This window comes from Salmo trutta, chromosome 35 (assembly GCF_901001165.1).
Source record: "Salmo trutta chromosome 35, fSalTru1.1, whole genome shotgun sequence".
Taxonomy (NCBI): Eukaryota; Metazoa; Chordata; class Actinopteri; order Salmoniformes; family Salmonidae; genus Salmo; species Salmo trutta.
In genome coordinates, this window is record NC_042991.1 from 18081648 (window position 1) to 18106979 (window position 25332).

The following is a 25332-nucleotide window of genomic DNA, read 5'->3' on the forward strand; positions in this document are numbered from 1 at the left end:
AGTGTATGTAAACGTCTGACACACTGGGAATGTGATGAAAGAAATAAAAGCTGAAAAATCATTCTCTACACTATTATTCTGACATTTCACATTCTTAAAATAAAGTGGTGAGCCTAACTGACCTAAGACAGGGAACTTTTACTAGGATTAAATGTCAGGAATTGTAAAAAACTTAGTTTAAAATGTACTTGGCTAAGGTGTACGTAAACCTTCGACTTCAACTTTGTGTGTGTGTGTGTGTGTGTGTGTATATATTTGTAATAATGACAATTACAACAATACTGAATGAACACTTATTTCAACTTAATATACATAAATAAAATCTATTTAGTCTCAAATAAATAATGAAACATGCTCAATTTGGTTTAAATAATGCAAAAACAGTGTTGGAGAAGTAAAAGTGCAATATGTGCCATGTAAAAAAGCTAACATTTAAGTTCCTTGCTCAGAACATATGAAAGCTGGTGGTTCAATATTCTCAGTTCTTCAATAATCCCAGTTAAGAAGTTTTAGGTTGTAGTTATTATAGGAATTATCGACTATTTCTCTCTATACCATTTGTATTTCATATACCTTTGACTATTGGATGTTCTAATAGGCACTTTAGTATTGCCAGCCTAATCTCAGGAGTTGATAGGCCTGAAGTCAAACAGCGCTGTGCTTCAAGCATTGCTGAGAGCCGCTGGTAAATGGAGTAAAGTGCTGTTTGAACGAATGCTTACGAGCCTGCTGCTGCCTACCACTGCTCAGCCAGACTGCTCTATCAAATCATAAACTTAATTATAATAAGCACAGAAATATGAGCCTTTGGTCATTAATATGGTCAAATCTGGACAAGCTAGCTAACTTAGTAATATAATCAACTATGTGTAGTTAACTAGTGATTATGTGAAGATTGTTTTTTAGAAGTTTAATGCTAGCTAGCAACTTACCTTGGCTCCTTGCTACACTCGCGTAACAGGTAGTCAGCCTGCCATGCAGTTTCCTCGTGGAGTGCAATGTAATCGGCGTCCATAAATGACAATTAGCGATTGTTATGAAAACTTGAAAAATCGGCCCTAATTAACCGGCCATGCCGATTAAAGCGGTCAACCTCTAGCACATATACACAGGCTACTCTGCTTCAGATAAAATCTCCCAAAATGACTTTCTGGCTGGCACTAAAATAATCCCACCTTTTGCTTCTCAGACCTGACCCCGACTCTCACGTCTGTACATGACAAATAAAACAACAAAATGGAGGAAGGTGGGGAATTGCAATACACAGGCATGTAATGTGTGTGTGTGTGTGTGTGACCACACGTGCTTAGGGGATGTGGGGCTGATTTGAGACGACTGCAGTGCATGTGAGGCTTGTTTAGTATGCATGTGATTGGCACACCCTTCTCCTAACTCAATAAGTACAAGTCTAGTCTGGGTTACATTAACTGTGTTCTGTATCTCTGGTTCTCCACAGTGAGGCTACCTTTTGAGATCAGATACAGTAATAGGAACCATGACTGAGCCATGAGTTCCTTATGAGTTCCAATGAGATGCACCCATGCCAGTGAAGTGACAGGCTCTTTCAAGTCTGATTTAAGACCTACTCTTGGAGTTTGGCAGAGAGCAGCTCCAGCACTTTCATCCAAATCTCAAGACGTATTATGTGACACCAGCTAGAAATAAAAAGCGGAGGTTGTATGCAGTGTAACTACAAGTAGGTTTGCAGTAAATAATCTGACTCAGGGATAGTGAGGTGTAAAACTATTGTGAGCTGCTGTGACACCAGCTAGAAATAAAAAGTGGAGGTTGTATGCAGTGTAACTACAAGTAGGTTTGCAGTAAATAATCTGACTCAGGGATAGTGAGGTGTAAAACTAGTGTGAGCTGCTGTGGTAGAGTACAAAGGGAGCAGGGCATAACATTAACTTTTTGGTCCACCAGCCACTGTGGCAGGTAGATTAAAAATATATATATTTTCCCCTGCTAAAATTGCACCAACATAACACAAAAAACAGATGAGCGTGCTTTGTAATGTTTCTAAAACAATACATGTATTACTAGTAACAAGTAATGTGGTATATTGTTTAATTTAATGTGTGTGTCTATTAACCAAAATCTCACAGATATTTAAGGGCTGGAGGTTACCGTGGTAGCGCGACACGACATGTTTGTGCCTGTGAGATTGAGTCTGACTAGTAGAAGCGTTGTCTTCTCTTCCCTAGCAGTTGAAACTCAAACATAGACAAACAACCTAACTTAGACAAACAACCTAACTTGAACAAAACAATGTAAATAGCCAAGAAACAGTTCAAGTAAATTAAAATCAACTTTTATGTCTGTGCGCAGCTCTTCACTTACGCACAGCCCCAGCCAGGCAGTGTTACAGCACGAAGTGGAATAGGCTATATAGGATTCATAGTTTTGACTTTGTGCGATTAATTTACCAGCTATGAAACAAAACGGCGGAAATACTTAAACTGCTACTGCAGCATTTATTTTACTATAAATGTGATACTACTTTACTATTATTATTCACAAATGCAAGTGAAATGCTGTGGAGTGTCGCCTTGTTAATGTCCAGAAGCTTTAGTCGCGTCAATTTCCCTTGAAAACCAGATGCATCCGGTTGTTCCCAACCCGCTGAGGGTGATTCGAAGGGAGTAGGAGGAAACACCTATCTGTACCTTGGCAGTTCAACTCACAATGAACCGGTTTAGGCTAGGCATGTGGGAGTGCCATAGCATTCCACTGCTTTAGATTTAGCATAGTTATTCAGTAGGCCTATTTCTTACAGCTGTATGGGTGATGCCGAGCCTCAACACAACTGCATATGGACCAATAGGATGTATTGTTGATCAAGTCAAAGGAGGAAAAGTTGGTTGTCCGTTCAAAACAATTTTTTCCCCAGTCGGAGCACCTTTTTATTCCCCGAGTTCCCAGTTGTCTTGAATGCACTGAAGTCAGAGATTTCCGAGTTCCCAGTTTTTATTTTTTTTATTTTTTTTAAACGCAGCATATAGCTTGAAAACTTGACTGCTGACATGCAAAACATTTTGGGACTGTATTAACCAGCGGACCAATTTTAAAAAATACCAAAGGATTGTTGAGTGGCTTATTCCTTTGAGGTCAATTAATGTTTTTGTAAGACAATTAATTGAAAGCAGTCTGTAGGTCAGAGCCTGATCCACATGCACGTTGGTATTCAGAGAAGGAATGTGTTTGTGTCAATCTGTTGCAAAACATAAGGATATTGCCAAGCTACAGTTGATTATGAAATAGAAGGCTGAATTGTGCAAGTTCCCATTTGATAAAGAGGAACAGCTTGTATAACTGAAAATAATATTTTTAGCAGTGGAAATTGTTATCTTCCACATTTGTGCTGTTTACATTCACCTACACTACTATCCAATATATCACCACAATTTTCCTATTGTTCCTGCCAGTCTAAGAGCCCACGTGCCTAGCTCTGCACGGCAACAATGGCCTTTCCTCATGACATAGATGGGCTACTTGAGTGTAAACAACAGGACATATCAGATAGCGGAAGCCAGGGTGAAAAAGTGGTTATGATTATGAAGAGCAGCCAAATACAGTGAGCTCTATGCATTCAAATTGCCATCGATAAAATGCAATTGTGTTTGTTGTCCGTTGCTTATGGTTGCCCATACCATAACTCCACGTCCACCATGGGGCACTCTGTTCACAACATTGGTTGCCCAATTTGAATGCACAGATATACCGTGATGAGATCCCGAGGCCCATTGTCATGCCATTCATCTGCCGCCATCACCTCATGTTTCAGCATAATAATGTACAGCCCCATGTCGCAAGGATCTGTACACAATTCTTGGAAGCTGAAAATGTCCCAGTTCTCTCATGGCCTGAGTCTGAGAGTCAGTTAAGAATAAATTCTTATCTACAATGACGGCCTACCCCAGCCAAACCCTAACGATGCTGGGCCAATTGTGCGCCGCCCTATGGGACTCCCAATCCCGGCTGATTGTGATACAGCCTGGAATCAAACCAGGGTGTGTAGTGACGCCTCCAGCACTGAGATGCAGTGCCGTAGACCGCTGCGCCACTCGGGAGGCCTACATGCCATCAATCTTATCTAATGACACCTTGGATTGGACCTTGACCTATAGCACATACCATAGCTGCCACTTGACGTTCAACATAACAAGATAGCTCTCCCTCTCTCTCTCCTTGAGGTGGCCTCTGCACCAAAATCAACATGACATTTCATCTGCAACTACAGTATGATTGCATTAAGTATCACTGCTTTCTCTATTGATCACATTGATAAAAGCAACCATTGATAAGAATACGAGACAAGTTAAGCGCTACATCCAGAATTTAAAGTTACAAACCATGAAAAGAAGGCAATGCAGTTGGTTAACAACCCAATCAAGCAAACTATCTGCTTTACAGTAGGACATTCAAAGCTTGTACTGTACAATTCAATGTCCTCACACTATACAGTGTGCAATGCATAGTATCCATTTCATTTCACTGACAGTAAAGGACAAACAGTATCTGCCTTGCTACAGTATTTTAATAATGCATACACATTTAATGTAGCCTATTTGCAGACACATACTGGTAGGTAGTCCTCCACTTTGAAAATAACCAGGCCTGTAGTCTGCATGTGGCACGACTGAAACTGGTACAGAATGTTGTTTATGGGCCAGCTGAGCTCCTCTTCTAGCCCTGGCCTTTGTGACCATTGACAGAGCTTTGTCCTTCAGGCAAAACTACCAATATAGCTTAGATAATTCTTCTTAATAATGCTCATGATTTGTATATATTATGGATCCCCATTAGCCAAAGGAGCAGCTACTCTTCCTGGGGTCCAGCAAAATTAGGACAGTGTATACAATTTAAAATAAATTACATTCACAGATTTCACAACACACCGTGTGCCCTCAGGCCCCTACTCCACCACTACCACATATCTACAGTACTAAATCCATGTGTACGCATAGTGTGTATGTTATCGTGTGTGTGCCTGTGCCAATGTTTGTGTTGCTTCACATTCCCTGCTGTTCCATAAGGTCTTATCTGTTTTTTAAATCTAATTTTACTGCTTGCATCAGTTACTTGATGTGGAATAGAGTTCCATGTAGTCATGGCTCTATGTAGTACTGTGCGCCTCCCATAGTCTGTTCTGGACTTGGGGACTGTGAAGAGACCTCTTGTGGCATGTCCTGTGGGGTATATATGGGTGTCTGAGCCGAAAGTAGTGATGAAGTCAATCTCTCCAGCCGTGCTGCCCTGTTCTGAGCCAATTGTAATTTTCCCAAGTCCTTTTTTTGCGGCACCTGACCACACGACTGAACAGTAGTCAAGGAGCGATTACTCTGCCTATTCTGGAAATTGACTGTTTCAAAACACAGATGTCATTCACGTCTACAAGCTGATTGAAATGCATGCAGGAAAATGTGCACAAATGACCTACTGTTGGCCAAATGTCACACCAGCTAGCAGAGAATGCATTAGCCAGAAGATTCGACCTTACTGTACGCTTGCTTTCTGGCGCACATAAACGTTTGATGCCAGTTAGTTACATGTTGTATTACTTCCACTGTGCATCATGACTGAGTCTAGACAAACAAGAAAACAACAACATCGATTAGCAGGTGAAGTGGCCAAAGACTTAAAAATATTTCGACACGACGTAAGTAAACTAGCTAACGTTAGATTGTGTTCACCGACATTAGGATAAACTATAAAGTTATTCTGATAACATTAGCCAGCTATTCTCAACTCAGATGTGACGTAGCTAGTTACAATAGCTACATATCGTGGAGTTGAGAATTAGGTCAAGTTTCAAGGCAGATTAGATGGGGTTTTTTCGCGAAAGTTGCAATGTCCAAATTGTCAAAGTAATACGTATTTATTCCATTATGCTACTTGTAATATGGAAAATAATACACTTACCCCCAGTAACTGCGAATGTCTGGTTGTCTTTTCAATGCTACCTCGTCCCCTAAAGGCCTAAACAGTGCGTCTGGTCTTCCACCATGAGGTAAACGCTGTTTACCTACGCTAAACCGTGATGGTGAGAGGGCTTTTACCCCGCCCCTAAACACCTCCTATTGGTCGTGCGTTAAGGGAAGCAGGTTTTGGAGAGGTGGTGGCTGAATCCTGACCTCTCATTAGCCAATCTTCCAAGAAAAGGGTGTACTCTCCAAGTTTAAAGCCAATGAAAAGTCAGAACGTCTTTGCTCTGGACAGAGAAAAATAAAGAAGCTGCTTTTAACAATGTACAGTTACACATGAGAATAGATAGACCTCTGTCGTGGATCAAAAAAGTCATAGTTCACAAACTAAACGTGTCTATTAGAGAGATACAAGTCACGGAGGATCAATTGATTTTATTAGTTGTCTTACAGGAATGTAGTTGTCTAGAAGACCATCAAATTAAATTATACCCTCATAGCCTTGTTCTTCTGTAGGTTTCTTCCTAAGCTCCTGCCTCTCTAGGGAGTTTATCCTAGCCACCGTGCTTCTACATCTGCATTGCTTGCTTTTTGGGGTTTTAGGCTGGGTTTCTATATAAACACTTTTTGACATCTGCTGATGTAAAAATGGCTTTATAAATACATTTGATTTGGAATTTTTAAAAGACAGGTTTTTATTGTGAATATTTACCGCCGCCCGCTGGTGGTTTTTCGAAAGTTTTCCTCTTCTAATAACATTTACACATTTGCTGTACCAATATCAGTCAAGAGATGGCGTACGTGACGGGCAAATCACATCACCTTTGTAAACTATCGTTGCGAGAACAATAAGTGTTGACGAATTTCGTGAATTGGACCTCACGTTTTCATTCAGTTCATATTTGTATCTAGTCTATTTATATAGTTCATAATCTGAATCTGTCTTTATGCAGTAGCCATAACAGCTTCATGAACCATATTCTGTTGTTGATCTATAGAATGTCTTATCGTCAATATGGCTATCATTCAGGCAGTTGAAAAATTGAATTACAAGCCCTCTCCACTATGGCACTTCTTTTCTTTATTCGATCAATCACAGGATAAAGTCACCCTCCATGACATGTATTGTTAATACTTAAAAGAGAGACCATGCACAGTGCACTTTATCTGACATTTGACAAATGATTACCACCAACATCTGCGTAGGTCAGGGACAGATATAGATTGTTTTTCTCTACCTCAGTCAACAACAGATCTGGGTAGTGCCCTGCAGCCATAGCTTTCCATGTGGTCTTTATTGACACACAGGGCTATTGTCTCAAAGTTCACCTCATGATACCCTCCTTATGGGGCATAGAAGGTCACATGATGTGATGTCTGTGTATGACAGGTGCACACATTAGAAAGTTAATTTCATGTTTATGACCACTTGTAAGGTGTACACACACACACACACACACACACACACACACACACACACGTGCGTCTGTAAACATTCACATCACACACATGTGCATATGCAAACATTTACATCAAAATTCATCGTTACACACCTTTTTCCCAGTGTTTATGTGCTGTGGTTTAATACAATCTTACTTTCTTGGCATCAGAAATGTCTATTTTTATGTTGTTCTGATGAAGTATACACCACAGTAGATCTGTGACTATGTGTCTAAAGCGTGTGTAAATGTTCTCTCCTTAGTAATTTCATAAAAGTGTCAGAGTTGTGTGGGGCTGCAAGCTGGACATTGTGCATAAACAGACACTAATATTGTCAAACAGGAGGCAATCGTGTTCATTTCACAGCCACAATGACTTAACCTGGTCTGAAATCTTAAGGGATGAAATACAGATGTGAAATCAGAAACGCCACTAGTGTTGTACTGTATCTTCCATCCAGTTTATTCTGCCAGCTGACACACTTCTTTCATTCTACTTAATTGTCATTTGTTTGGCTGCTAATCTACGAAGTCATGGGGTAGAATTTCCGTGGGTGAGTAATGACAGCGTAACAGCAAATGGCTGATTGAATGTATGAAATAGATAAGTTAGTACTCTGTGCATTTCGACAAAGATCTGTTCACACACGTTGTGCACAATGTACATTGTGTGTTAGGCTACTACAGTTGCTTTCAAAAAGGTTCAAATGGTCATTGGTATCATATGAGTAAAATACATTATTATGAATGATATATTTTTCTAAGTACAATTGAGACATTTGTTAAACAACTTGCCTACAAGACAAACTAGAATAATGAATGTATGGTCTGATTTGATAAGCTGGTTGAAGAGCCATTGGGGGAATGACCACCTTGACCACTTACCCCTAGAGCCACAAGCATAAAGCATAAGCATAGCAAATACAAGCAATATGCTAAATATATGGTACGAGCACAGGCAGGACATTATATTATCATGTTGTAAAATGCTAATATTTAGCCAACTGTAGGTATATTTACTGTAGGTAAGCCTATATTATATAATATTTATTAAATGTAACAGTTGCTGTAAAATCGGTAAGCCAAATAAAGCAATTAAAACACTGTTTGATCAAACAGTGATAAATGATCCATAATGTTTGAACATTTCGTTATATTGACAGGTAAAATGTCACCTGTTGCATGGTTTGTGGCTATATAAACAATGCAGAAGAAAATAGAAAACATGCAGAATTGTTTGGTCCTACATGATATTAAATATGTTTTGTGATATTAGCCTATAATATCACCAACAAAAGAGTTAATCATCATTGTCCTGGGTTTATCGAATAAATGTCACTCCAATTAAGTTTTATTATGTGATTACCCAAACAGATACACTAGCCCAGACAACAGAGTCGTCGTTGAAGTCAAAACTCAAGGCTGTGTGCGTATCGAGCTTTTTTCTTCTCTTGGCAATTGGAGAATTGAGAAAAAAGCTGCTTGTTGCGTAGAAATTAATGTAAGCGTCTACTTCCTTCCTGCTTTTTGAAGTACACTAAGCAAACAACGGCCAAGTACTACGCCAAAGCGAAGGGTTGAAGAAGTCAAGGGGTCATAAGAGCAAGTATTTTGGACACGCTGTGGGAGAAAAAGTTTATTTATACTTGAACTGGCCTTCCTTTTGCGTGTGAGGGAATAAGAAGATTGTGTGCTATGTGAAATCCGCTTAATTTAAGAGATGTTTAATGTTCTGAATCGCGCTGAATTGCACTCAGTGCTGTAGACATTCTGAACGGCTTTCAGGGTTGGACAGCCACGGGTTCGATAGGACTCCTATTAGGACGAGGTGTCTGTTAGTACAAGGTAAGACTTGCTCTTACCATCTCCAATGAGTCTGTTTAGTGTCATTCAAACTTTCCAAGCAAGGTGTCAGCATAAATAACATTTAGCTGCGTGGGTAAAATCTATTTAGATTAAACGCTCTTTATATTAAAGCTTTTTAGGCTTTATTTACACCTACACTGTTCACAAAAATAGTTTTGTGAATAAGAAATACGTTATAGGCACTCTACGTAGCTATTGGCAACAAGGAAATAAGCCAACAATATTGATTGCGCACAACGGAGTAACAGCAGCAAGTTGTTACTTGCTTATAACAATGTTTCAACTGTAAAGATATAGCCCAGATAATGATGATGATGGTGATTATGACGATGCTGGGGATAATGATGATGATGATGATGATAATAACAATAATAATCCGAATAACAATAATAATACATCTGTTTATTAGTGTTATTATTTCATACAAGGTCAGATAAAATATTACTAATGATAGTTACTAATTGGCATAAGGCTTATAAACTATTTTGCTATTGGTTTCTTTTTGCTATTAGATTAAGAGTAGCTAAAATATTTATGTCGATTCGCTAAAGAATGTCATAATGGTAATGACTGAATCCCAGTAAGCGTTATAACAACATTGTCAAATTGAGCTTGCAGTAAAACCCACATGGCAGCAAGAGTAACGTTAGATTACCACGTGTTATTGTACTGGAGAGCGTTTGCTTTATGCCATGTGAACCAATTATTGGCAAAGTTGAAAAATATATAATCACAACAAACCTAACTTGTAAATCACTGAATATTAGTTTGATAATATCCCAATGAAATACAGTCACCACAGTCAATTTATTGTATGGACCCGATTTCTCTTATCATTGGCAAATCCTCATGTTTTTTTCCTTCTTTACTCTGTTTTCCTAATTTCCATGGAAATGCCAGGTCATAGAAAGAGAGCCAGGGAGTTCAGTTAGTCAGTGCTGACTAGGATGGAGGGTTCATGGGAACCATCACAGGTGCTACTCCCTCCATAAATAGTGGAAGTGTCACTTCCAGTATTTCCAGCCTCTGAACAGTGTGGGTCTGACTGGGAAAAAGAGGTGCTAGGTAGACAGAAACTGACCCGCCCAGGCACCTGGCCAGAGGCACAATGGTGTCCCAGTGAATGCCTGTTTCTCTTCTTACTTGGTCCACTTTAATGTTGGCTGACATCTCCTGCCTGGCTCAGCCCCCCCTTCTCTGCCTCCAGACCCTCACCATGCTGTGGGCTGATGGTGGGGACTCTGGGGAGGATTGTGTGGGGAGCCACGCTGCTGCTGTTATTGAAGCATTATGCCACGTTAACCGACATTTCAGTTTGAGGTGAACAGTAGTATTTTCTACAAGGTATGTCAGTGTAAAAATCTACTGTATGGAGAAGTATGTCATTTTCAAAGCAACTAAAACTAGTTTAGAACCTACATCATTCATGGGAAAATCCCAAACCCAACTCTGTGTGGTAAAGTTAATAGGGACTCATTTTGAAATGTTAAGTCAATGTTTTGTTTGTGTGACATACATTCACCAGGGTTGACGCTATTCTGGCTTCTGATCCAGGGTATTTCTATTTCATTAGGGATCCCCATTACTCTTCCTTGGGTCCAAACACATAACAAATGTAGTTAACAGTAGTAAGAACTACAGTGAATACTGATATGGTTTGTTGCTTTCTCTCTTTAATACTAATGGCAACAAGTAAATCTATTCTTGTGTCTCATTATCTACAGTAGATTTTAAGTAGCAAAAGTTCAACTCTGGGTATTTTCTTAGCTAGAGAGAAAGCAAACACATGATTATTTCTTGGAACATTGATTTGTATCTTGTAAATAGGCAAGTTATCCGCCTTGCTTTGGGAAGGAATGCTACCTTTGTGAGGGATTTGCTGAATAATATTTATAGAACAAAGGTAAAGTCCACACGCCACAGTGGGGGAAATAAATGTTATTCAAATGCAAGTCATAAAATCACAGCCTTTATTGAAGCTTTTACTCTCTGTGTTTTGTTTTTCTTCTCCAACAACTGTCCACCATAGAAGATTCAGCAGGGAATTCCACCTCTCCTCTCACATACCCCACCAAATGCTATGGTGGGGTGTAGACACCAGAGCAGCAACCAGGACTAGGGCTAGATGGGAGCCCATACTGACAGTGCCAGCCTAATACTATGGCTGCTTATGCCCTTAGCAGTCTGATTATGATGAATGGCAACAATCTGACGAGTGCGAGCAGCCCTCGGACTGGGAGGCCTGTGCTGCATGTGCCGAACCGCTCCACCTACTACAGCCCTGGTAGCCTGATTCCTGGCTCCCCTGGGGGCTCCTTTGTCTCCCCCCCGTCTCCAGGCCCCAGCAGCCCCAGGGAACGCTCCCCCTGCCGCCACCCTGAAACCTTGGGGGAGATCGTGGGCAAATGTGTCCGCCGGCTCAGCAACAATGGAGATGATGAGGCCCCCAACTGGGAGGTGAAGCGCACGGTGCAGCTCCTGCAGATCCACCAGGAGCTCCTGAATGTGGAGGTCAACAAAAAGGTGGGTCTGTTTGAGGCCCACATCTTGAGGGCCCCGTGCAGAACAGTCCCAGCCTCAAAGCCCAGCCAGCCCGCCGAGGTGCCTCCCCCTAACCCCCCACAGAGAGACTGCCCTCCAAGCATTTCCAAGGAGCTCCAGAACGGGAAAGGGTGTTTCTGCTTGGAGGAGGGAGTAACAGGGAACGGCAGAGTGGAAAATAACACAGCTGACCCAAATACGGAACAGGGCAGTCTGCTTGTGAACAAATCAGCAGGAACTTGGGCCCAAGCTGACAGTTCAGCAGGCATTTACTCCCCGAGTTCACTGGGGGTTGGCAGCTTCTTGGCAGGCAGCAACAGCGAGCACCCTGCGGAGTGGGCCCAGACCTGCCTGACAAAGGCAGGAGCAGAGCCAACGGAAACCCAGCCACAAGCATCCTCGGCCTGGGCCGGCAGGGAGGGGAGCTGCCCAGAAGTGGGGACCACCATCCCAGCCGTCATAGTCACCGACCACGAGATGGAGGCCCAGGGAGAAGGCTGTGATCCGGGCAGTGAGCCCCAGCAGAGCCCCAGGTCATCCCGAGGCTTGAGAAAGCTGTCCTCCTCCTCAGCTTCCTCCACAGGCTTCTCCTCCTCCTGGGAGGAATCAGAGGATGACATCTCCAGCGACCCGGATAGAGCCGAGGGACTGTCACTTGCCTTCCTCAACACCCAGCAGAGAGCTGTGAGTAACACACTTTTATTAAGGAACAAAGTTATTTATTATTTACTTTGTCACTTTACTTTGTTTACTTTGTCATCAATTCATCCTCTCTTTCACATTGAATGGGTTTTGGCTTACGTTTGGTTTATTGTTCAATGGAATAGGGACTGAAGTTGACAATAAAAATGTTTAAGAAAGCTTTGGAATAATTGGACAATTCTATTTCGCCACATTTAAGAGCGTGCATTTAGGGCCGACTCTCCCATCTCTAAATGAACTTTTAAGTTCGTTAGAGGGCCTCTCTTTGTCATACGGCGCTCTTGCAACAAACCGGTCAGCATCCTCCCTGAGGAACGGTTGACATTCTCACAAACAAAGGTACTTCTGTGTCCCGTCGTCAGCCTCAGACACTTTGACTCTGAGCGCTGTTGGACGGCCTTCAAAGAGAAGGCTTAAAGCACTGTTTATAAATGAGGGGGCTGTGTATACATTACTGGAAGAGTTTGCTTGGCCATGATTTCCACCTGCTCGATCGGCAATGATTCAAAACAATGCACCGCGATTTGCTTCCCATAAGTGTTATGGAGGAACTGAGATATTAATTGTAATATACCTCAGAAATCGTCTGTGATCATTTGCCATCTTATAGAAACCTCCTTGGCCTGTCTACGTCTGACTCTGACTCTACTGCTGAGATGCATCACTGGTTACCGTCATGCAGCTGGAGCACACAGACACAGGCTTTCAGTGGCAGACTAAAGTAGCAGGATAATGGGTCCAACATGACATATGGGATATGCGCCAGGTGCACAGGAGGCTGCTGAGGGGAGGACGGCTCATAATAATGTCTGGAACGGAGTGAATGAAATGGCATCAACCACATGGAAACCATACCCTGATGAAGACAGCTTGTCTGTCGAAATGTTGGATATTAGGTTATTAAATTATTGCATCTGAGCTCCTAGAGTGTGTGGCTCTCCTTTAATTTTTCAAGTGTTCTACTCCGCTAGCCAGCACCTTGCCTAAGTAGGTGTGCGTTTCTTTCGCCTCTAGATTGATGTATTTGATGCCATTCCACTCATTGCGCCCAAGTCATTACCACAAGCCTGTCCTCCCCCATTAAGGTGCCACCAACCCCCTGTGGCCAGGAGATCCATGTGATGTCTTATCTGGTATAAACACCTGAATCAAAACACTTCATTGTGCCCATCTGGCCTGGCGATAGCAGAGCGGCAAGGCCAAGATGGCCAAGATAGCCTTGAAGTTAAGTGGATGGAACTGCACTGGTTTTGTGAAGGCTGTTTACACTGTAACGGATTTGCTTTGGAGAGGAATGTCTTGCTTTGATGTATCCATGACAGCGAGGCAGCCCTCTCTCTATCATTTCTGGCCTATGTCTGAGGAAAGTGTAAGTCTCAGAAAAAGGGAAGATGCATGTAGCAAGCTACGTGATGGCAGAACCATCACCTAGGAGACCTCTGCTTATTAATGAGAGATATTTTCTTGCACTTTATGATACACTGATCTGTAACTGATCTGTAACTGATCTCTTGCAGTGAGCTCAAATAGGTGGATAAGGTGTCTGGATTGTAGACAGGAGAAATTAACTCAGCTTTAAAGGGTATATTTGGTTTTATAAAGGGGTTTATTAGATTGAATTCTACTTTACAATGTATTCATTCTACTTTACAATGTATTCATTCTACTTTACAATGTATTCATGCTACTTTACAATTAGATCAAGTTAACTGGGTGTAACTGTGTAAATAACAGGATAACTGTGTAAAAAGATCAAGAACCTCCTCTAGGACTAGGGCTACTATAGTTTTTCCAGGTACATTATTTTGTTGATCTGAAATAGAAGACGTTACCTGTATTCTCTCTTCTTGCTCAACAAGTTCATCACTGTATATATAGTATCTTCTTTATTCGGACAAATTCAAACGTTTTACGTAATTGTTAGTTTGGGACAGTACTGTTGTAGTTGAACCTTGTGAATTCCCTGGAATGTCTTCGCCACTTCTCTTCCCAACTCAACAGCTTCTACCCCCAAGCCATTAGACTGCTGAACAATTCATAAAAATCACCACCGGACAATTTACATTGACACTCCCCCTCTTGTACACTGCTGCTACTCGCTGTTTGTTTGTTACCTATGTATAGTCACTTCACCCCCACCTACATGTACAGATTACCTCAACTAGCCTGTACCCCTGCACACTGACTTGGTACCGGTGCCCCTGTATATAGCCTCGTTATTCTTATTGTGTTACTTTTTATTGTTACCTTTTATTTTAGCCTACTTGGTAAATATTTTCTTCTTCTTGAACTGCACTGTTGGTTAAGGTCTTGTAAGTAAGCATTTCATGGTAAAGTCTACACTTGTTGTATTCGGCGCATGTGGCAAATACATTTTGATTTGATTTGATCAAAGTTCACCGAAAGTTCCCTGGAAGAGGAATCCAGCAGGAATATGTTTGTAATAATTTTAAAAGACGCTACCATGTTACAACATCCTGATAACACAGACCTTTTAGGGCTTTCTTGGCAGGATCTAATATGCTTTGCTATTAGAAAAAGAAACAGAAGATTAGTGAGATGTCTTCTGTCATGTACTGGTATTCTCTCTGTAGTATTCGTGTGTGTGAGAGAGAGAGAGAGAGAGACAGGAAGACAGTGAAGAACAGTGTCCAATAGGGAAAGACAGCATGTTCCTCAGAAGACTAGATCATTCCTTAAGGTTTGGTTTACTTTTGATAGGGTTGATTATCTCAGAATGGAATGTCCCTGGGCAGGTATCCTTGTTTACACTCACACACCGAAAACCTCAGCTCTTCAAAACACTTCAACATGTTCTAGCATCTATCCCCTTCCTGTCCCAATCACAGAGGTGCATTTGGACAGGTTGTGTCACTCCTGTGGGAGTTTCCCTACAGCTCAGGCCTATGGCTCGAGTGCCGTTCTGTAGTCAGCGTGGGTCCGGAGAAGTATACATTAGACTAAAATAATGGCAACTGCTGAAGTACGTACTACACCAAACCTACGACATTATAACATGCCTATTCAGACAGGAGCTGTCTACTTGCCTCTGTACCAATGAGGTTTCCCAATCCCAACAACAAAAGTGAAGGAAGCGTATGATTGAAAGGTTCATTATATATTGGCTTATTATAACTTACTTGCATTGTGGTCCTCTGTAGCTCAGTTGGTAGAGCATGGCGCTTGTAACACAAGGATAGTGGGTTCAATTCCCGCGACCACCCATATGTAAAATGTATGCACATGTGAATGTAAGTCGCTTTGGATAAAAGAGTCTGCTAAATGGCATATATTATTACTAAACGGTCTTTATAGCTCTATTGTTTATAGCATCAAGTATTCAGGTTGCTTTTTATAACCTGGATGCAGAACTAATGCTTTAGCCAAGTCCTTTGTCATGTGCTATTGAGCTGTAGTAGATTTTGGCATGACAACGAATACAACAGAGGAGTTTTGCTGGAGAAAAAACTGATTTGCTACCAGGCTCACTAGGCCTGTATGCAGTCTTATTAGGTAGGTTCTCTTGGCCGAGGCCTGGGCATAGTGACACCCGCTCGGTCGGGGTACTGAAACCATGTCACCGTGTCTCCTTTTTCTGTACCGGCCAGAGGAGGAAAGAGCCCTGCCTGCTACAGCGAGCGACTCAGAGTAGAAGTCTAGCAAGGTTCTCTGCAGTGAAGATGCAGAAGGCTTGTGGTTACCTGTTGTAACAGACCCAATAACAAGTGCCCAGAGGAGCGGTTGTCAGCACTGTGTTGCAGGCAGGCGTTTCTCTAGCGTTGTAAAATAGTTCTACAGTGGTGCAATAACGTTAGTCATTAGTTGGACTGACTGTTGTGCTAATATTCTATTATGACGCCAAAAATACTATTACTCACATGCCAGGAAACATACATATTTAAATTATATTTTTCTCCTGGACTGTGGCCAGTTCTTTTTGTACCTGACAGATTTTCATGAATTGAAGTTCAGTTCAAGACCAGGCAGAATCCAAATGGCCAGACTCACAAGGAAGACTCACATTGGAAACCCCACGTAGCTTTATCTGTTGTGTTAGCAGTTTGTTGCTGTTGTTGTTGATGCTTGGGTTTTTCCTGGTCACACCAGTGTAAAGGGCTGCGTAGTCAATGAGGCTGCAGTGACTGATGACAGCCTCCTGTCTCCAACAGGAAGGATGAAGGGCGCTTATCACAACCAAAAGGCTGGACATGGTGTTGTGGTGCTAAGGCTAGCAGGAGGTGATGTGTTGTGGTGCCTGGATTATTAGCAGGATAGTGACACTCAGGGTTTAGATGACCTCATATCCTTTGAACAAACACTTTAGAATTCACTTATCTCATGTGTTCTAATGAGAGAGATTGAGATGTTTTGTGTTATTGTTGTTTACTCAGGACTATTTGTCTAAATTAATTTGAATGATTTTGTATCGCTATTATTCCTTTTATCGTAGTTGGGTCAATGCAGGAGGAATAGTCAGTCTCTTATTATAGACTAAATATATATTTTTGACAGATAGGCATTACTTTAAGCTCAGTGAGAGGTACACATGAAGTGTTACCCATCACTCCCTTTTTCTATCGCAGTTTTCACTATTCACACTCAGCAGTGATGTTAACAAAATACACACGCACACACTTCTCAAACACACGCACTTTTCACACACACACTATTTGGTCATGGTTTCAATCCAAAAGTAAACTTTCTAAACCCAAGTTAATTTAGGGGAAGGATCTTGAGGGCTCAGAAGCAATGGAAAAAGTAACACTCCTGTGGTAGCCTGTTGCCTGGGAGACCATGTGACGTCAAGCCTGCTTCAAACAGAGAGAGAGAGAGAGAGCAAGCAAGAGAGAGTAAGAGAGAGTGAATGTAATATTTACTTTTTATTGTTTATTCCACTTTTGTTTACCCATTTCACTTGCTTTGGCAATGCTAACATATGTTTCCCATGCTAATAAAGCCGCTTGAATTGAATTGAATTGAATTGAATTGAATTGAATTGAGAGAGAGCAGCACTGCTGGAGGGAGGGAGGGACCTGCTTTCTTATGCATGAGGCAGGAAGTGTCTTTTAGTGTGTATGAGGCAGACCCTAATGTACAGCAGAGAGCTTAGCCTTGCTGGTTGTGTAGCCACGGTAGGGAAAGTACCAGTAAACACCAAATCTGTTTGTGTTTACTAACTTATTCTGTCGACGTAGGAAAAGCATTTGCATTTCTCAAGAGGCTTGTTGGCAGTTGTACTCAACTTTTAGAAGTGGAGATGCCTTACCAGTTCTCTATTTATTCAGCCTGGTCTCATAGACTAGACGTAGCATGGTAAACATACATCCAGGACACTCAAATGACTTTGATATGTTACGTTTGGTATGGTTACTTGAGACATAAGCTTACTTAAGGCAAAAACAAAAAGGTTGCATGTTTAAATCTCATCACGGACAACTTTAGCATTTTTGCATTTTAACATTAGTGAGGTCAGGCACTGGTGTTGGGCGATGAGGCCTGGCTCACAGTCGGCATAATTAGCTACTTTGCAACTACCTAGCATGTTAGCTAACCCTTCCCCTAACTCTAACCTTAACCCTTTAACTTAACTCATAACCTTAACCCCTAGCCTAGCTAAGCATCAGTCACCTAGCTAACGTTAGCCACAACAAATTGGAATTTGTAACATACACTACATGACCAAAAGTATGTGGACACCTGCTCATCGACATCTCATTCCAAGATCATGGGCATTAATATGGAGTTGGTCCCTTCTTTGCTGCTATAACAGCCTCCACTCTAGATGTTGAAACATTGTTGCGGGGACTTCCATTCAGCCACAAGAACATTAGTGAGGTCGGGCACTGGTGTTGGGCGATGAGGCCTGGCTCAGTCGGCGTTCCAATTCATCCCAAAGGTATTCGATGGAGTTGAGGTCAGGGCTCTGTGCAGGCCAGTCAGGTTCTTCCACACCGATCTTGACAAACAATTTCTGTATGGACCTCGCTTTATGCACAGGGGCGTTGTCATGGAAAGGGCCTTCCCCAAACTGTTGCCACAACATTGGAAGCACAGAATCGTCTAGAATGTCATTGTATGCTGTAGCGTTAAGATTTCCCTTCACTGGAACTAAGGGGCCTAGCCCGAACCATGAAAAACAGCCCATGACCATTATTCCTCCTCCACCAAACTTTAAAGTTGGCACTATGCATTGGGGCAGATAGCGTTTTCCTGGTATCAGCCAAACCCAGATTCATCCATCGGACTGCCAGATGGTGAAGCGTGATTCATCGCTCCAGAGAACGCGTTTCCACTGCTCCAGAGTCCAATGTCAGCGAGCTTTACACCAATCCAGCCGAAGCTTTGCATTGCACATCAGTGAATTTAGGCTAGTGTGCGACTGCTCGGCTATGAAAACCCATTTCATGAAGCTCCCAACGAACAGTTCTTGTGCTGACGTTGCTTCTAGAGGCAGTTTGGAACTCGGTAGTGAGTGTTGCAACCGAGGACAGTCTGTTTTTACGTGCTACACGCTACAGCACTCTGCGGTCCCATTCTGTGAGCAAGTGTAGCCTACCAGTTTGCGGCTGAGCCGTTGTTGCTCCTAGATGTTTCCACTTCACAATAACAGCACTTACAGTTGACCGGGGCAGCTCTAGCAGGGCAGAAATTTGACGAACTGACTTGTTGGGAATGTGGCACCCTATGACAGTGCCACGTTGAAAGTCACTGAGCTCTTCAGTAAGGCCAATGTTTGTCTATGGTGATTGCGGCTGAAATAGCCGAATCCGCTAGCTTGAAGGGGTATCCACATACTTTTGTATATATAGTGTATCATATGTATTCAAAATTCATAACATACTATACGAATTGCAATTCGTAATATATCATATGAAATGATGGACATCCACAAATTAATACATACCATACGAAACACCCCAGCCATCCTACAGTCTAAGCTTGATGCCCTCAACCTCACACAAATTATCAATGAACCTACCAGGTACCACCCCAAAGCCGTAAACACGGGCACCCTCATAGATATCATCCTAACCAACTTTCCCTCTAAATACACCTCTGGTGTTTTCAACCAAGATCTCAGCGATCACTGCCTCATTGCCTGCATCCGTAATGGGTCAGCGGTCAAACGACCTCCACTCATCACTGTCAAACGCTCCCTGAAGCACTTAAGCGAGCATGCCTTTCTAATCGACCTGGCCCGGGTATCCTGGAAGGATATTGACCTCATCCCGTCAGTTGCCCGTCTGGTGTTCAACCTTCCCAAGTTCTCTCACGTCACCCCGCTCCTCCGCACACTCCACTGGCTTCCAGTTGAAGCTCGCATCTGCTACAAGACCATGGTGCTTGCCTACGGAGCTGTGAGGGGAACGGCACCTCCGTACCTTCAGGCTCTGATCAGTCCCTACACCCAAAGAAGGGCACTGCGTTCATCCACCTCTGGCCTGCTCGCCTCCCTACCTCTGCGGAAGCACAGATCCCGCTCAGCCCAGTCAAAACTGTTCGCTGCTCTGGCACCCCAATGGTGGAACAAGCTCCCTCACGACGCCAGGACAGTGGAGTCAATCCCCACCTTCCGGAGACACCTGAAACCCCACCTCTTTAAGGAATACCTGGGATAGGATTAAGTAATCCTTCTAACCCCCCCCCCACCCTCCCCCCAAAAAAAAGATATAGATGTACTATTGTAAAGTGGTTGTTCCACTGGATATCATATGGTGAATGCACCAATTTGTAAGTCGCTCTGGATAGGAGCGTCTGCTAAATGACGTAAATGTAAATGTTTTAAATGCCTTCCTCACCATCTTAAATAAACATGCCCCATTCAAGAAATTTAGAAACAGGAACAGATATAGCCTTTGGTTCTCTCCAGACCTGACTGCCCTTAACCAACTCAAAAACATTCTGTGGCGTTCTGCATTAGCATCGAACAGCCCCCGTGATATGCAACTTTTCAGGGAAGTTAGAAACCAATATACACGGGCAGTTAGAAAAGCCAAGGCTAGCTTTTTCAAGCAGAAATTTGCTTCCTGCCACACAAACTCAATAAAGTTCTGGGACACTGTAAAGTCCATGGAGAATAAGAACACCTCCTCCCAGCTGCCCACTGCACTGAGGATAGGAAACTCTGTCACCACCGATAAATCCACTATAATTGAGAATTTCAATAAGCATTTTTCTACGGCTGGCCATGCTTTCCACCTGGCTACCCCTACCTCAGTCAACAGAACTGCACCCCCCACAGCTCCTCGCCCAAGCCTACCCCATTTCGCCTTCTCCCAAATCCAGTCAGCTGATGTTCTGAAAGAGCTGCAAAATCTGGACCCCTACAAATCAGCCGGACTAGACAATCTGGACCCTTTCTTTCTAAAATTATCTGCCGAAATTGTTGCAACTCCTATTACTAGCCTGTTCAACCTCTCTTTCGTGTCGTCTGAGATTCCCAAAGATTGGAAAGCAGCTGCGGTCATCCCCTCGACAACAAAAATCTCATAATTTAAATTTCTCAAACATACAACTATTATATCCCATTTTAAAGATACACCTCTTGTTAATCCAACCACATTGTCCGATTTCAAAAAGGCTTTACGGCGAAAGCATAACATTAAATTATGTTAGGACAGCGCCGAGACAAGAAAAACCACACAGCCATTTTCCAAGCAAGGAGAGGCGTCACAAAAAAACAGAAATACAGCTAAAATTAATTACTAACCTTTGATGATCTTCATCAGATGGCACTCATAGGACTTGATGTTACACAATACATGTGTGTTTTGCTCGATAAAGTTCATATTTATATCCAAAAACCCCATTTTACATTGGCGTGTAATGTTCAGAAATGTTTTGCCTCCCAAAACTTCTGGTGAATGAGCACATCAATTTACAGAAATACTCATCATAAACGTTGATACAATATTCAACTGTTATTCAAAGAATTATAGAGACACTTCTCCTTAATGCAACCGCTGTGTCAGATTTCAAAAAAACTTTACGGCGAAAGCAAATTTGGCAATAATCTGAATACAGCGCTCAGATATCAAAACAAGCCATTTTGGAGTCAACAGAAATGACAAATTACATTATAAATATTCACTTACCTTTGATCTTCACGGAATGCACTCCCAGGAATCACAGTTCCAGAATAAACGTTTGTTTTGTTCGATAAAGTTCATCTTTGTCCAAATACCTGCATTTTGTTCACGCGTTAGGTTCACTATTCCAAATGCAAGGCACACGCTTACTAAGTCCAGACAAAAAGTCAAAAGTTATACTACTGTTTGTAGAGACATGTCAAACGATGTAGAGAATCAATCTTTAGGATGTTTTTATCATAAATCTTCCATAATATTCCAACCGAACGATTCCTTTGTCATCAAAAAAGAAAAGGAACACAGCTAACTCTCATGTGAGCGCGCGATTGAACTCATGTCATTTTCTCAGCCATCTGATTCCAATGGCTCTTATTCTCTCCCCAGTCACAGTAGAAGCATGAAACAACGTTCTAAAGACTGTTGACATCTAGTGGAAGCCTTAGGAAGTGCAAAATGACCCCATTGACACTGTATACTGGATAGGGAATCACTTGAAAAACTACAAACCTCAGATTTCCACACTTCCTGGTTGGATTTTTTCTCAGGTTTTTGCCTGCCATATGAGTTCCGTTATACTCACAGACATCATTCAAACAGTTTTAGAAACTTCAGAGTGTTTTCTATCCAAATATACTAATAATATGCATATCCTACCTTCTGGGCCTGAGAAGCTGGCAGTTTACTACGGGCACGCTTTTCATCCGGACGTCAAAATACTGCCCCCTACCCCGATGAAGTTAACAACCCTCCAGACGAGCTTCAATGCCATACAATTCTCCTTCCGTGGCCTCCAACTGCTCTTAAATACAAGTAAAACTAAATGCATGCTCTTCAACCGATCGCTGCCTGCACCTGCCCGCCCGTCCAGCATCACACTCTGGACAGTTCTGACTTAGAATATGTGGACAACTACAAATACCTAGGTGTCTGGTTAGACTGTAAACTCTCCTTCCAGACTCACATCAAACATCTCCAATCCAAAGTTAAATCTAGAATTGGCTTCCTATTTCACAACAAAGCATCCTTCACTCATGCTGCCAAACATACCCTCGTAAAACTGACCATCCTACCGATCCTCGACTTCGGCGATGTCATTTACAAAATAGCCTCCAATACCCTACTCAATAAACTGGATGCAGTCTATCACAGTGCCATCCGTTTTGTCACCAAAGCCCATATACTACCCACCACTGCGACCTGTACGCTCTTGTTGGCTGGCCCTCGCTTCATACTCGTCACCAAACCCACTGGCTCCAGGTCATCTACAAGACCCTGCTAGGTAAAGTCCCCCCTTATCTCAGCTCACTGGTCACCATAGCAGCACCCACCTGTAGCACGCGCTCCAGCAGGTATATCTCTCTGGTCTCCCCCAAAGCCAATTCCTCCTTTGGCCGTCTCTCCTTCCAGTTCTCTGCTGCCAATGACTGGAACGAACTACAAAAATCTCTGAAACTGGAAACACTTATCTCCCTCACTAGCTTTAAGCACCAGCTGTCAGAGCAGCTCACAGATCACTGCACCTGTACATAGCCCATCTATAATTTAGGCCAAACAACTACCTCTTCCCCTACTGTATTTATTTATTTATTTTGATCCTTTGCACCCCATTATTTCTATTTCTACTTTGCACTTTCTTCCACTACAAATCTACCATTCCAGTGTTTTACTTGCTATATTGTATTTACTTTGCCACCATGGCCTTTTTTTGCCTTTTCCTCCCTTATCTCACCTCAGTTGCTCACATTGTATATAGACTTATTTTTCTACTGTATTATTGACTGTATGTTTGTTTTACTCCATGTGTAACTCTGTGTTGTATGTGTCGAACTGCTTTGCTTTATCTTGGCCAGGTCGCAAATGTAAATGAGAACTTGTTCTCAACTTGCCTACCTGGTTAAATAAAGGTGAAATAAAAAATAAATAAATATCATAGTAAATGGGGGGAGACAGTAAACATAATTCTATGTTAGGTCTACCTCTGAGTCCAGGCTGATTTATTTGCAAGTTGTGTTATGAACGGATTGTGAGAACAAGGGCCTAGGGCTTGTAAGCAATTGCCACTCACTCAAAAACCTTGTGTTTAGAATTGATAAACCTGTTAGATACCCTAAGGGTAAGGTAACCTCTGTATAGTTGTTGCTGCCTGCCACAATGATCTACAGTGACATGCCGAGTTGAACTCCAGCAAATAAGTAGAGAGATGCTCCTTTGATGCGCTCATCCTTGAAGTGGATTCATAGCCGTTGATTCACAGCCCCTACTTGACTTTTATATCTGTAAACAACCTCTCCTCTTACTACCACAGTATACTACAGGTATAGTCTACCTAGATGAATCCTACCCCTGGCCCTTGCTTACTGTGAGTCTAACTCGCACTATTATTGAAGAAACACAAATGGTGTGTATCGAACAATTCTCATTACATAGAAAGCAAGTCATTTACCCTGTGTAGAGTGGAACAGAAGTGGGACATGGAGTCCTCGAGTCTAGTTTGTTGTGTGCATGCTTTCAGTCTAGGGTTGTTATTTACAAGTTTCCACATGTCTGCCTCTCTCAGGGTATCAGCATAATAAAGACTGTAATGACATGGCATGATTTTAGCAGAGGCCTGTTAAAGCATTTCCTTGTTGTTTATGGCCTATTGCCAGTAACTCGCATGCTATATTTCAGAGTTCCCCAAAAGGCGGCCTGGCCCCTGGGTGATTTTATTTGTCCCCCCAAGTTTTCTTGGATATAAAAGACTGTAAAAACACCAGGAAATGAGCTCAATGTTTTTTAATTGAGGATATCTGTTCCCAAGTATTGCCACACATAAATATAGTGGCGTATGTGATCGTCTACTAATGTAATCAAGGTTTGAAATAATTCTGTTTTTGTAAAATACTATATCTGATTGGGATTGTTGCGGTCAATTTGCAGTGTGCAAATTATTTTTAACTATGTTCCGGCCCTCCGACCATCTGCTCAAAGAAGAATCGGCCCACTGCTGAATGTAATTGAGGAACCCTTGTCCTCCAGGACTAGGTCTGTCTGTCTCTGTGTCTGTCTCTGTGTCTGTCTCTGTCTGTCTCTGTCTGTCTGTCTGTCTGTCTGTCTGATTTTCCTCTGAATGGTTACTGTTGTGATGCTGCTGAGGGAAGACTAAAGCCCGGATGAGTTTAGATCATATTCTTAGAGGCTTTACACATAGTTATTACATTCTACAGAACCTTTAACCTGAGGATTAGAGATGAAAGTAGTTATCAGCTTTAAGTAAATGCATTCCTCATCTAGTAGAAGAGTGGTGAGAGATATACCATACAGTAAAATGACTGTACAGTAATATAATACATTTGGAGTGTTTGAAGAGTGACTAGTTGTTGCTGCCTGCCACACAATAACCTACAGTGACATGCCGAGTTGAACTCCAGTAAATAAGCAGAGAGATGTTGCTTTGATGCTCTCTTCCTTGAAGTGGATTCATAGAATTTGATTCACAGCCCCTCCTTGACTTTTATATCTCTAAACAACCTCTTGTCTTACTACCACAGTATACTATAGGTTAGGGCTGGGCAATATGGCCTAAAACTCATATCTCAATGTTTTCAAACTTATGGGCGATTCACGATATATATCTCAATTTTTTTTATTTTTTTTATAATTAAGCTTTGTTGTACAATTAAAAGTCAAGAACACTGCATTTAAACATTCAGCAATAATATAACGAATTCAGGGCTTGTGAAATTATACCTAGGCTAAATATATGACTTTCACAATCATAAGACCCACTAA

The 25332-nt window shown here is 42.0% G+C and overlaps 2 protein-coding genes across 3 annotated transcripts in view; one reads left to right on the forward strand and one right to left on the reverse strand.

The window, feature by feature from the left end:
• LOC115174770 (atypical kinase COQ8A, mitochondrial) overlaps positions 1-6035 on the reverse strand; it is a 33024-nt gene extending 26989 nt beyond the window's left edge. The window contains exon 1 of one of the 2 annotated variants that reach the window (XM_029733648.1): positions 5923-6035. The gene's annotated coding sequence lies outside the window, so the exon portion shown is untranslated. The remainder of the gene's footprint in view (positions 1-5922) is intronic. The other variant, XM_029733646.1, reaches the window with a different exon arrangement.
• A 2683-nt stretch (positions 6036-8718) lies between these two features.
• The window catches only part of LOC115174768 (inositol-trisphosphate 3-kinase B), a 59168-nt gene continuing 42554 nt past the window's right edge, over positions 8719-25332 (forward strand). The window contains exons 1-2 of the mRNA XM_029733645.1: positions 8719-9208; positions 11259-12454. Coding sequence (XP_029589505.1) covers positions 11390-12454 — 1065 coding nt within the window. The 5' untranslated portion in view covers positions 8719-9208; positions 11259-11389. The remainder of the gene's footprint in view (positions 9209-11258; positions 12455-25332) is intronic.